Source organism: Polyodon spathula, chromosome 5 (genome assembly GCF_017654505.1).
Source record: "Polyodon spathula isolate WHYD16114869_AA chromosome 5, ASM1765450v1, whole genome shotgun sequence".
Taxonomy (NCBI): domain Eukaryota; kingdom Metazoa; phylum Chordata; class Actinopteri; order Acipenseriformes; family Polyodontidae; genus Polyodon; species Polyodon spathula.
The window spans coordinates 47,746,327-47,760,932 of record NC_054538.1 but is presented as its reverse complement, the minus strand read 5'-3'; the positions used below and the strand labels follow the sequence as shown (position 1 = coordinate 47,760,932).

The window sequence follows — 14,606 nt, the reverse complement described above, 5'->3', positions numbered from 1 at the left end:
TAAAAGTTAATGGAGCTGGGTAAGCAGCATACATAAATACATTTTATCTTGCACTAGTAATAAACAATGCAGTGCTTTGGTTCAAAAGTACATCTTAATAAAATAGAATTAACCTTATTCTTTCCTGCCTATTGTTACTATATAATAAAATAAAAAACTGATTAAAAAAAAAAAATCATAAAAAACACACCATTCTCAGATCTCTATCACCTTACAATCACTGAACAATAAAACAATTAATGGTTAAGCACTCCCGTCAAGCTTTTGATAAATGCCACCCTGCACTTTAAAACACAATCAAGTGACGCATTAGAAAATTAATTTACAAAATTGAGACAAGTCCCTAATCCCACCCCCAGAGCTCTGTTATCAATGCTTGGTATCTTACCCGTGCCAACATGGTGGTCAAGAAGAGGACTGCAGTCCATTGCGGTAGAACATCAAAAATACCCTGGCTGATTTATTCACTCAGACTCGGCTCAGCATCTGCATACACACAGTAACCAGCAATGTTCCCCAGGCTGTTCTCAGCTATGCGCTGGAGCATTATCTGGAGTCAGGGCCAGCCTGACATTTCTGTCATTGTTTGCTGTGCTGCACAACAGAGACTTGCTTGCTTGCTTGCTTGCTTGCATGCATCTCTCTCTCTCTCTCTCTCTCTCTCTCTCCTCTCTCTCTCTCTCTCTCTCTCTCTCTCTCTCTCTCTCTCTCTCTCTCTCTCTCTCTCTCTCTCTCTCTCTCTCTCTCTCTCTCTCTCTCTCTCTCTCTCTCTCTCTCTCTCTCTCTCTCTCTCTCTCTCTCTCCTCTCCGTCAGAGAGAGGAGGAGGAGGGAGGAAGCTTGAGGAGTCACTGAGCCTCAAGGCCAAGCCGGACTCAGCCCTGCTCTGAATCTCAAAAAACAAGCAGCTCTGTGAAAAGCCTTTTCTTATAGACAGAGACAGCTGCAGGGATCCTGACAGAGACACTTAAAGACACATGTACAGCTGACCACAAAAGACTGAGACACAATAAAGCACAAACAAATTGTACAAATGTTTGTTAAACTACCAGAAATTGTGTATTTTGGTCTTTGTCATATTAATTAATGGTTAATCTGCCATTTTCACTCAAGTTTGGTGACTACATTTTTTCAAACTTAATTTAAACATACCTACAGAATAATTAAAATAAAATAAATAATGAACTTCCACATCGTTCTGGTTCTTTCAGACACTACAAACAAACAGCACATTTGTCTTCTGGAATAAAAATGCAGTTACAAAACATTTCTTGAAAAGTCTGTCACACTCACTGTATTTATTACTGTAAAAATTATTTTTATATCAAGCCTATGCAGTTATAAAACAGAAATTTACCAGATTTTTCATCTTGAAATCTGGTGCGCCCAAGTTAAAAAATGTAGGTGTGCACTGTAAAATTTAGGGGCACAAAATTTTTTTTTTTAAAAATTGCTCAAATTTATTGTTGAATATCTTTTTTTCCTTCCTTTCTTACATAACACATGTGCAGTGCAATACTTTGGAGTTCACAAAAAAAGGTAACCTTTTCACTTCCTTTTTAGCGTAATTACTGAGCTTAATGCTTCATTTAAATTGTTTTCTTTGTTAAGTATTTTTTACACAACAGTACTGCCACACTTTTGGTCACCATTAGAACTATTGCATGAAACTGAAGTGTAATAATCCAGCACCTCTGCACTTAAGCATTTGTTAACATGTGTTCAGCTCATATCCCATACAGCCTTTATATATGAAGCCCCGCTATCTCTCACAAGCACCTGGGTATTGTTACGATATCACAACAAAACGAATGCATGGTTTTTGGGTTTTTTGGTGCGTATGTAATAAGTATGGCTATTATGTACTACAAAATACAGTAATACGACAAAAAAAGGACTAAATGATAATACCCCAAAATAATCTTAATTTTTAATAAAGTAGCCAGTGCTAATATAATATTATTATTTTGCATTGTTTATCACTATTTTTGCTTTGAAAATGCTCAGCCAATTGTGTGCTGCCCCCTGGGAGCTCCCATCCACAGTCGGCTGTGGAACAGCCTGAATATTACTGAATATTGTTAAATCTTCACTTATGCATTTAGTCCCCGTGAAAAAAGCGATCGCGGATCGCGGTGCAATTTCACGGAATGCACCCTGGGTTGCAAATTATTGATTTTACATGGTGACAAGCCTAACTAGTAATCATAAGAACAGATTCAAGTTTTTGGCACAGTAAGATTTTTGAATACCTTTATCTTGCTCAACCCGCTCTTAGGAAAAGCAAACGACTTATTTTAGACACAGACGTGCTGTGGTTATTAAAATCCTGAGCTCAAATGGATACATTTGTTAAGAGAAAACAACTGTCTGGAGTCACTTAGGAAATAAAACAGCAGCTGATCGTGCTGGCGGAATACCCGAGACACTTGTACGAAGACGGGGGTAAACTGCTTTGCACACCGTGCAAAGTTGTTTCTGAAGAACTATCAGGGCCCAGTTTCCTCTGCTTCAAATGAGAAAGCAGGACTTTAAACACCTGGACACACAGTCCTGAGAAAATTGAGAATTTTTTTTTTTTTTTCTGTCAATTTTTTTCAGAATCAACACTACTTGAAGGAATATGACATTTGGGGGAATTGAGGAAAACACCTTCAGTATTGATTCTAATTGCAGCTGCTCAAGTATTTTTTCCTCATATAAGTAAAGGTTTAAAACTGCAAAGTGACAGTATTTATTTGATAATTTATTTTACTTTTCTACCTGCTGACAGTGGTCTCACAATTTAGTTTTTGGAATTAATTAATTATTAAAAGTTTCAATAAATGTTTTTTTTTGTGTATTCACTTTGCTATTTGTTTTAGAATGTACTGTAATAAACTTTGAAAACAGCCCTATGTAAAAAAAGAAATTAAAAAGAACCGGGTTGGTTTTAACTTTAAAAAGGCTACAGCAGAATTCAAGAATTTCTGCTGCAGAAATCATGGACCCCTGCTGCAGAATTTGGAAAATAATTGCTGCTTTTTTCACAGGGGACTATTCATTATATAACAGTTCATTTTGAAACTCTGAAGAAGCACAAACTATATACAGTCAGTTTTCTTCAATGTGCACAATTCATTCACAGGCTGTTTGCCAGGAATACAAGCCTGTCGTCCTGCTCTGGATTCAAGGCAGTACTTCAAAGTATTTTCAAAACTGATTCGCTGGTAGGATGGGACCAGCAAATCAGATGCTAGTTAACACGAGAGGGAGACGAAGACGAAGACGAAGAAGAAGAAGAAGAAGAAGAAGAAGAAGAAGAAAAGAAGACGAGCACATCCACAGCTTGTCTGGCAGAAATACTGTATATAGCGTTTGATGCAGTTTCGTTGATGAACTTAAATAATGTTACTAACTATGTGCGTTACAAAAATGTAATTATTGAACCGATTGTCCAGCATTTATATCGAAGTATATAATGAGGAATGGAATCGATTAACATGGTGTGTGTTTTTGAAGGCGATTCGTTACACCCGAGCTAATTTAGGATTGCTATTACAAGTTATTTCAGTTTTTATTTTTAATTAATTTTCTAGAAATTTCTAGAATATTTTTTTCACTTCGAAGTTATGGGGTAGGATGTGTAGATAAACAAAAAACATTTTTTTAAAATAATGCATTGTAATTCCAGGCTATAAGGCAACAAAAGGTGAAAAAATTGAAAGGGGTGTAAACTTTCTATAGGCACTGTATATGTTTACACAGTATGTTTTCCATCAGTGGTATGAAGGAATACAAGGAAAACCCTTTAAGAACATAAGAACATAAGAAAGTTTACAAACGAGAGGAGGCCATTCGGCCCATCTTGCTCGTTTGGTTGTTAGTAGCTTATTGATCCCAAAATCTCATCAAGCAGCTTCTTGAAGGATCCCAGAGTGTCAGCTTCAACAACATTACTGGGGAGTTGATTCCAGACCCTCACAATTCTCTGTAAAAAAGTGCCTCCTATTTTCTGTTCTGAATGCCCCTTTTTCTAAACTCCATTTGTGACCCCTGGTCCTTGTTTCTTTTTTCAGGCTGAAAAAGTCCCTTGGGTCGACACTGTCAATACCTTTTAGAATTTTGAATGCTTGAATTAGGTCGCCACGTAGTCTTCTTTGTTCAAGACTGAACAGATTCAATTCTTTTAGCCTGTCTGCATATGACATGCCTTTTAAGCCCGGGATAATTCTGGTCGCTCTTCTTTGCACTCTTTCTAGAGCAGCAATATCTTTTTTATAGCGAGGTGACCAGAACTGCACACAATATTCAAGATGAGGTCTTACTAGTGCATTGTACAGTTTTAACATTACTTCCCTTGATTTAAATTCAACACTTTTCACAATGTATCCGAGCATCTTGTTAGCCTTTTTTATAGCTTCCCCACATTGTCTAGATGAAGACATTTCTGAGTCAACAAAAACTCCTAGGTCTTTTTCATAGATTCCTTCTCCAATTTCAATATCTCCCATATGATATTTATAATGTACATTTTTATTTCCTGCGTGCAGTACCTTACACTTTTCTCTATTAAATGTCATTTGCCATTTGTCTTTTTTTTAAAATAACGTATCTAAAAACATAAACCACAAATCTCTAAAACCAGAATGCATGCACTTTGCTTGTCTTATTTCACTAATGCAGACCACAAGGGAGGGGTCTTCCTTGAAACTTTCCCAGTCTGAAAATGTTTCAGACCCTGCATACATTTAAGTTTAGAAGTCATGCCGTAAATTTAAATAAAAGTGTTGTTAAATTTAGTAGTAAACAACACACATATAATACAGTACAGCCAAAACCAAAGTTTCTCAAATGCGGCCACCAGCGGGATTATGTGCGGCCACAGCAGCCCCCCAGTAACTCCTCTCTTAATCCACCTTTATCTTAAATGGGTCCTGCCATCCAGCTTTCAGTTCACGCTGCTTGCATTCTGATTGCATTGCTGCTTCTGTTCTGCTATTGGCCAGCATTAACATAAGTATAATCAGTGCATGCTAATTGGCCAAATTTTCACACTGATCACATTTCCTTTTGGCACGACATTAAGATCCCAATGTTCAAACAGAAAATATTTTTTATAGTATTGAGACTAATACTATCTTAGTAGGGTGGTCTAACAAAATGTAGTTACAATGGTATATTATGACCAACAAAATTAAATCATAACTACTCTTGACAATTCAACTCAACAACTTCTGAGAAATATGGTAAACAATGGTGCTTAAATACTCTGATTTGTTGCATCAGCGTGACAAGTAGGCTGTGGTGGTCACGTCAGATCCGGAATAAACACATAGTACTGGGAGGTGAAATGTGAATTGCGCTGTTGCACAGTTTAATAAATTAACAAAATAAACAGTTTAAAAAAAAAAAAAAAAAAAAAAAAATCACACGGCACTTGAGGCCAAAATAAAACAAAATGAACACACACTAACAAACAGGACACAAACACTAAACACAAACAAGTACGGTGCTGGTGCTTCCACACTCATAGCAGTTGTTATTATTATTATTATTATTATTATTATTATTATTATTATTATTATTATTATTATTATTATTATTATTATAATAATAATGGGTGGATGCAGACTAAATACACATATTATACCGATATATGATGTGATTAAAGCTGTTTGTTGTGTTGCTTAGTAATACATATTGTAGTTGCACAACATGCGATTGCATAGAAATGCGACCACAGGTTGGGTACCACTGGCTTAGACCAGCTACTTTTCAGACCCAATTCAAGCTGTCATCACTGACACATTTTAAACAGGCAGAGTTTTGAGATCACTGGAAGATACTACCAGTAAAAAGAAAAATAAATTGCACATAACATCTTCTTCAATTACCATGATATACGAGGGCTGGGTATCGGCAATGTCTTCATGATACGACACAGTAAATGAAGCATGAAACATACAAATCACACAATTGTCTAATCTGCTTGTGCAAGTCTTTGCAATAACACTGGTAAAGCACTTTTGGTCAAAAGAACTTCACGACCTGTTTTGCTGTTGTTTCCTGTTTATTCTTTAAAATAAATTTCTTTAAAACAAAAATTACAAATCAGGGCTCCAGACACAGTTTTTGGTCTTAAGAGCCAATGGCTCCAGTCCAAAACAAATTGGTCGCCAAATTCAATTGCTGGTGCCACTTCAGGAGCAAGTTAGTTGTTACGATATTCAGCTGCTTAAAACACAACAACTTGTGAAGACATTAAAGTGATTCTAAAACAGTAACTTAATGCCTGTACTCACTGGTTTGTTGCCTCATTCTGCTGAACGGTTAATCTGTGCAGCTGATGACTGCAATGTCGGCATGTTTATATTTTTTATATTTTTCAAGTGTTGTGTCTGGAATTGGTGAAGGCCCCTCTAATTGTGTACAGTGTAAACATGGGTAACAGCACACTGCAGCACCAATGCTCAGTGAAGTCCTGATCTGACAGCATGTACTGTAACAGACAGCGCTTATGACTACATGTTTATTTTTCAATAAAAAAAAAGTTAAAATTGCAGTGAGTTGGTTCTGCTATTTACGATATTAAATGCTAAATGTTTACACAACAATAAAACACGCTTGGTCACCGTCACAACTGTTGCATGAAACTGGGGTTACCATATTCTGCTAGTGTTAATACAGTACAGCACCTATCTGCATTTACAAGCATTTGTATTCAATGAAATTATTATTATTATTATTATTATTATTATTATTATTATTTTTATTATTATTATTATCTAGAACTGCCAGGCATTTTTTCGGCTCCTAAGCCCCAGTATTAGTACCCGTCTAAGCGTGTTTAGTTCTCAAAGTGCCAAGTTTAAAATCAGCAACTTCAACAGTTCCACAGAAGAAAAGATTTTGAAAGGTTTTTTTTTTGTTGTTTTTAAAAGCATCAGGCTGCCATCTTGTTTAATGCACAAATGCCATTTTTGAAAATGTAAATTTTACCTACACAGGCACGATGGTTTTCAAGTTTGGAGTTAATCAAGCGAACCATTTTTAAACTGAAGCAGTTTTAATTATAAGAAGAAAATGTAGGAGTGGCAGCCATATTGTTTCACGAAACATAACCATTTTAACATATTTGTATTCCCCTGGCAGCGGAACAATGCCTACCAAGTTTGGAGTCTGTTGGTCAGATGGTTTTCAAATAAAACCATTCTGCTGTTAAGGGCTCATTTCGGTGAAGTTTGCAGCAGCCATTTTACTATTGAATTGTATCAGAGCAGCTTCTGCTTTGCAAGCAGGTTTGGATGCTGATAATATCTGCCAACTGTCAGATCAATCACTTCAACGGTGCCAAAGAAGAACGTTTCAAGAAGAAATGCATCACACAGCCATTTCAGTTTAACATCAGTTTCTTAAAAGTCAGTTGTATTGCTACAGTGTCAAGGATGATGCTTGTGAAGTTTCAAGTAAGTCAAGTAAATCGTTTGTCAACTGAGGCAGTTTTAAATTTTGGACTTTAACTTACACCCGGTGGCCATCTTGTTTTATAAAACACAACCATTTTGACATATTTGTATTCCATTGTTACTGGGACAATAACTACCAAGTTTGGAGTTTGTTGGTCAAACGGTGTACAAACAACAGCAGTCTAAAGGAGTTACAGTCTTCCACGTTGCATATGGCAACAACAGCCCGGGTGCTTCACAAAACTGGCCTTTATGGGAGAGTGGCAAAAAGAAAGCCATTGTTGAAAAAAAAAAAAGTTTGCCAGAAGGCATGTGGGAGACTCTTGAGACGAAGTGGAAGAAGATTCCATGGTCTGATGAGACCAAAATATAGCTTTTTGGCCTCAACGCTAAGCGCTATGTTTGGCGCAAGCCTAACACCGCACATCATCCTGAGAACACCATCCCCACCGTGAAGCATGGTGGTGGCAGCATCATGCTATGGGGATTCTTCTCTGCGCCAGGGCCTGGAAAGCTCTTGAAGATAGAGGGCAAAATGGATGCAGCAAAGTACAGAGAAATCCTGGAGGAAAACCTGCTGAAGTCTGCAAGAGACCTGGGACTTGGGAGAAGATTCATCTTCCAGCAGGACAATGACCCCAAACATACAGCCAAAGCCACACTGGAGTGGCTTAAAAAAAAAAAAAAAAAAAAAAAAAAAAGATCAATGTCCTGGAGTGGCCCAGTCAAAGCCCGGACCTCAATCCAATTTAGAATATGTGGAGAGTTGAAAATTGGTGTTCACCAAAGGTCCCCATCCAACCTGACGGAGCTTGAGCAATTTTGCAAAGAAGAATGGGCAAAAATTGCAGTGTCTAGATGTGCAAAGCTGGTAGAGATGTTTCCAAATAGACTCATGGCTGTAATTGCTGCCAAAGTGCCTCTACCAATTATTGACTCAAGGGGGTGAATACTTATGCAATCAATTATTTTCTGTTTTGTATTTGTAATTAATTTAGAACAACTGCTAGATTTTATGGACTTTATGGTCCATATTATGGACTTTTTTTGTGTTGATCAGTGGCAAAAACTCCTAATTAAATCCATTTTGATTCCAATAAAATGTGGAAAAGTCCAAGGGGGGTGAATACTTTTGAGAGCCACTGTATGTTGTTTTATGCTTTTTCACACTGTGTTAGTAAAGCAAACAATTCACGTGATTTCCACGGCAGGCAACTAAAAAGTTCACATTTTAATGTTTTTTTTACTTTTTAAGATGCCACAGTTGAGTAATCCTTCTCTGTGTTTGTTTATATTTTTACTGCATGTTTCTGACAAAATAAATTACAATGCTTTTTTTTTAAAAACAGACAATTGTTAAAAGCAAACGATATACGCAAACACAGTACAGTGCACTCCGTTTATAAGAATTACTGATATAAGAAATCAAACGCATATAGTGATCAAAACCACTGGGACCAAATCATTCCTATACTAACCAATGTAAAACAATCAGCTTGTAAGAATCAAGCAATTTGCTTATAAGAATCATTTCAGGGCAAACTGACCTCATGTAATATGGTACTGTATCAAGTGCAATGATGTGTACAGCCAATAAATTTGTTATGAATTTGAATTTGATCTTGCATGATTAGGCATGGACACAGCATGTGCAGTATAATCCCTGGTCCGCAGAACCCCCAATAGAAAAAAAACGCAAGTCATGTAGTTTATGTGTGTCAACATAGCAGGAAAAAGAAAGCCTCGCGACTGCATTGTACAGGTATTTTTCGTGTTCTCTGTTAGTGAAAATGTATTTTAATAAAGTGAATATACATTCATTGAATACATACCGAGTACAGCACTGTTAGCGTATGACATGCATGTAGAGGAAGGGGAATTGCGGAACGGTGCGATGGGTACGGGAGATTGCAGAGCTGAAAAACTGAGATTTGCATCGCAACTGAAAAAAGCAAGCCACAGATGCTTAAATGCAGTGGTAGTCGTGACAGTAAAATATTGTACTACAATGTCATTTTAATTCAAAGGTCATTACATGTAACACCGCATGGCAGTTAAACTAGGCACCCTCACGAGATTATCACTTCTCAAATATATTACAGTAAAATAGGATTCTGCAGCCTTGACTAAACACAACTGTGATCATATAACAAGTTACTTACACACAAGGACTTGTTTTGATTGTTTTGATGTACTGTCCTCAGTGATTGCGCACCACTGACATTTGTATACTGTATTTAAACTGCTGATGCAGATTTAAACTGTAATACTAATATACATGTATTTCATTAGCTATTCACTATGCTTGGAATAAAGCTTCACGTTTACTACTGGTGTCAGCGATCACTTAAAAAAAAAAATAAACATTTTTAAAAAAGCATCGATCTCAGCCTTTATTTACTGTAATTTTAATCCACAGAGGCAGGAAGAATGGAGACAGAAGTGGCGACGAAATAAACACCACTTGGCTGGAGATACATTACCATTACATTACATTAAATAATAACATTATTATTATTTAAAAAAAAATGTAAACAGCACATATAAAATAAACTGTGTGTGTGAAAATAAATTTGACCTGACGCTCCTGATAAACGCTGAATAAATGGACCACAAAAGGGTTAAGGTGTGTCAAGATGTTAACTGAAGCATATTATAAGGCACAGCAACTAGAGGTTCTGTTCAGTTGCCTTAGCTATCAGAGCATATATAAGTTACGAATAACATAACACTTTATCATATATAATTTCCTCTGTTGTCATTCAATTCACAGGTTATGTGGCCGGATAAATCTCTGTACATCTTACAAGCCTGCAGAGGACAGGTGCACCTCACTTCACCTTGAAGGGTTTAGTGTTGGGGGGCCTGTGGATTGTTTTTTTTTTTTTTGTTTTGTTTTGTTTTTTTTTTTTAAAAAAAGCCTTTCGTTTTGAGTAACTGTTTAACTGTAAAACTTTAAGTTTGTTGCCTTTACTTTTACAATAAAAGTTGTCCAAACCGGGCGCTCCAAAAGTTGACCTAAGGCGGACTGGATTACGCATTACGTGTGTCTGTTTGATTAGTTAAGAATGAGGTGTACCTGTGTTGGCCCTGTGGGCACAAAGTGAGTAAACTAAACTAAACTAACAAACCAGTTTCTAGTCAGTTAACACCCTCTAGTGGTTAACAAAACTGCATATTGCAGTGACTTCAGTTTTACAGTGGAGAGTACTTCACCATATTTCAACATTTTTATAGCTAGCTTTGGCTACCACTGTAAGTGCTCATTGGTTGATCAACAAGAGTAGACTAGTAGTGCGACATGAAAACAGTGGTATGGGTATTTTCTTTAGTGTGGAGAAACTATCTGAATATTCTTACGAACATTGCTGCATGTGAATTTGAAGACAAAAATCCACATCTGTGTCCACCATAAATTACACAGTTGATAGATATTAGAAATACATATCACAACGCACTTTAAAATAGAAAGTGATGTGTGGGATTAACATAAACAGGATCAATGAAGTACTACTTTAGATATGGCAAGTGACTCAGAATCCGGGGATACATATACAGATACTGCACGTCACTCAAAAATGCATCACGTTTTCCAAACACTGGCCCAACTTCCTATTTTCTGTTATTTTTCATTAAACTTTTTTTTTTTTTTTTAGTTAAATTTAAGGTTTTCCCAAGTCATAAGTAAACCCCAGTAATGCAATTACTTTATGAAAATGTGTATTTTGCCACTTTCTTTATTGTGCAGAAACTAGTGGCTGGAATTTAAAACAAACATGATGGTGTTGGGAAAGTCTGGAAATCGATGCAGCAGAACATACCTGTCTCAGTGAATGAGTAACAGACACACAGACCTTCCTCTCATTGAGTGAGCGAGTAAGGGACACACAGACCTGCCTCTCATTGAGTGAGCGAGTAAGGGACACACAGACCTGCCTCTCATTGAGTGAGCGAGTAAGGGACACGCAGACCTGCCTCTCACTGAGTGAGCGAGTAAGGGACACACAGACCTGCCTCTCACTGAGTGAGCGAGTAAGGGACACACAGACCTTTCTCTCATTGAGTGAGCGCGTAAGGGACACACAGACCTGCCTCTCATTGAGTGAGCGCGTAAGGGACACGCAGACCTGCCTCTCATTGAGTGAGCGAGTAAGGGACACACAGACCTGCCTCTCATTGAGTGAGCGAGTAAGGGACACACAGACTTGCCTCTCATTGAGTGAGCGAGTAACGGACACACAGACCTGCCTCTCATTGAGTGAGCAAGTAAGGAGGACACCAACTGCATTGCGGCATGTTGCAAAATGATTTGTAATGGCCATAACAGAATTTACAACACACAAACAACAGAAAACAGGAACACAGCCAACAGCTTATTTCACTGTGGCTTGCTTAGGTTTGCAGCTTGACTCTAATTGACTCCACTGCAAACAGTATCACATGAACAAAACATTTTCATATAGATTCTAAACCCAGTTTTCACCAAAAAACAAATCTATCCAGCTGTATCTTGTGACAAAAAAGTGCTCCTAATTAAAGATGGTTTATAAAGCAATATCATAATTACTGTTAATCCTCTTGAATGTTTTTTCAGCTGCCCTAAGGTTTTTGTCTAGCTTCCAAAATGCACGTAAAGCTACAGGAATCAATTTCATGTTCAGGTTTCCACTAAAATATAATTCCTTGCTGTCTGTTTATTAACTCTTACTAGTGTGCATACTATTTGAAACTCTGTGTTATGGTGGCAAGCAGTTGTGCCGAGGGTGCTTCTGTCTACCCTTGGATAATGTAAACAAACTGGTCTATTAACAAGATATGCCAATATAGCAGTGCACAAACTATGGAGGAACATAGGGAACCGACTCAAATGAATAGATAAATGAAAAACGTCAGTACTGGTTTGGCCCAGTAATATGGTGAATCTCCTCCAGTTGTCTCTACACAGAAAATCGTCATGCCCCCAAAACCTTGTGTAACTGTGTACCTGTCATGGTTAATTTGTCCCACCAGACGTCGCTGTTTCACTGTAGGTCCAGCTCCGGGACGCGGGTCGGTTGAATCGGTTCTTCCTATGGCTGCTGTCCTCTATCAGAAAGAACGACATCAGGAAAACGTCAGGACTCAAAAAGGCCTACAAGCTTACCAATCCTAAAGCGAGAAATAACTATATAAATAAAAACCGGTATATAAAAATGTATTAATCACATTATATATTAATAAAATAAACGCCCCTAGATGTTTTTAAATAAGCTATTATTTGTAGGTTGTTTGCTTCCGCTTCCCATGTGATTTTCCCGTTATCTACAGATCCTAAGATGAAAGACATACTTTACACTAGTACTAATACACTAGTTACATGAGCAGATTAGTTCCCTTTGTACACAGAGCTCTTACATAACAAATACTAATAATAAAAAAAAAAAACTCAGACAAAGAACCATGAACATAATACACCATGAATCCATAGTAGAACCATCAGTATCCCTATCCTATTTGAAAAAATAGCGAAACTGAAAAAATAAATAATAATTTTTAAAAATCGTAAACTATACCTAGCGAAAGTCAGTTCACAATTTACTGTCATTTAAAGCAAATTATTTACAGTATAGAATATAGGGTTGTTAGTTTTTTTTTTTGTTTGTTTGTTTTTATTTATTTATTTATTTATTTGTTGTTCTTATTGTATTATTTTTTAGTTGTATTTTAATTTTTCCATGACTGAGCTCGGCAGTAGTAAAGCGGTGACAGAGATGAATAACAAAACGAATCTGACCTCACAATTCCCCGGTTCTCTTCATCTCATGTCTAGGTAGTTTGAATAGATTTCCTATCAACAGTACTTCCTCCCTCTACTGTACTAAGCCAATGTGGATCCCTTTGTAGTGTAGCCGCTGAATGGCATCCGCAGCCGGGCAGCCCGTCTGCCAGTTTACCCGCCCGATTCACGAAGCCTGTCTCTGTTTTTATCCCTCCTCCTCCCACCTCCAAGTCTGTTACAGCAAATACCGTAGTTACGCTGTCTATGTACCCACCTAATAGTACACAGTTCTGTGTGTGTGTTTATTATCAGAATTATAAATTGTATATATTTTAATAGGGTCCCGGGTACATTTAGGCAATAGTTTAACATTTTGCAATGGATATTACAACTGAACTGAAGAAGGGATGCGTTTTTTAAGTCCAGTTCTTGCATACAGATTCAAAGACTGTTCAAAATGAATTATGAGAAAAGCAATGCAGCATGTTCATATTTCCGGTTTCTATATAATAAGTAATTAAATAACATTTTCCAGATGCACGCTAATGGTATGATTTTATTTTTATATGAGGGGTTTATGGGCCAGTCTCTAAACATTTAAGTATTTGTGACATGGATGTATCCATGTTATATCCTAAAACTCATATTTATCTTTCGTATTTTAACCATTGTATATTATTTTACAGTGCTGTAATGTATTGTTTTTGAATTGTATGCATAAATCAAGATGTATATATGAAGACACAATAAATAAAATGCTGCCATATCAGCAGTATTCATATTTGCTTTGTTCCTGCTACTTTCTCCTCTTTAAATTAAGGAAGATGTTATTGACACCATTGTGTCAGCAGGCAGAACAACCATAGACACCCTTGTGGTAATATACAAGAATTAACACCCGTTTCTAAAGACAAGAATGCAGATAGAAAACAATCTTGCTAATACCAGCTTTTATTTGTATAGCCATTTCTAAAAATTCTAGTACCTTTCGGCGGCATTTGGAGAAGAGTGTACCTCTGGCACAATGTCAATTTAAAAGTCATCTGCATTTACCCCAAATAAAATTGTAATGTTTTGATATAGTTAATTATTTCGTAATATTCAAACCTATTTTTTTTTCGTTATTCACCTGGTATTTAGATGTCTAGTCCCCATTTGATTGCAGTGGATTGAACATTTTAGGCAGGGTTCTCAACTGAGCACCGTATAACACTTATTCCCCATCAGGTGCATGCAGTCCTCCGTGCATACATGCAAACAGTCCCTATATGGTCGGGACTGTCTCGATTTCTTAGCAAATGTCCTGTGTCAGCATAGGAAGAAAGTCCCGATATTATTCACCGATAGAAAATAAAATATATTCTGCATAGCAGAGTTAGTGAAAACCACACTGTGCTCTTCG

General features: G+C 37.0%; 1 protein-coding gene across 2 annotated transcripts in view; it reads right to left on the bottom strand.

Annotated features, from left to right (window-relative positions):
• LOC121316004 (protein EFR3 homolog B) overlaps positions 1-13,423 on the bottom strand; it is a 253,193-nt gene extending 239,770 nt beyond the window's left edge. Inside the window, exons 1-2 of one of the 2 annotated variants that reach the window (XM_041250675.1) lie at positions 13,220-13,423; positions 12,431-12,531 (exon numbers count right to left, since the gene is read on the bottom strand). In XM_041250675.1, the coding sequence (XP_041106609.1) occupies positions 12,431-12,437 (7 nt within the window). In that variant the 5' untranslated portion in view covers positions 12,438-12,531; positions 13,220-13,423. Of the gene's footprint in view, positions 1-388; positions 624-12,430; positions 12,532-13,219 lie in introns of those variants that run through there. The other variant, XM_041250674.1, reaches the window with a different exon arrangement.
• Between the last annotated feature and the right edge of the window lie 1,183 nt (positions 13,424-14,606).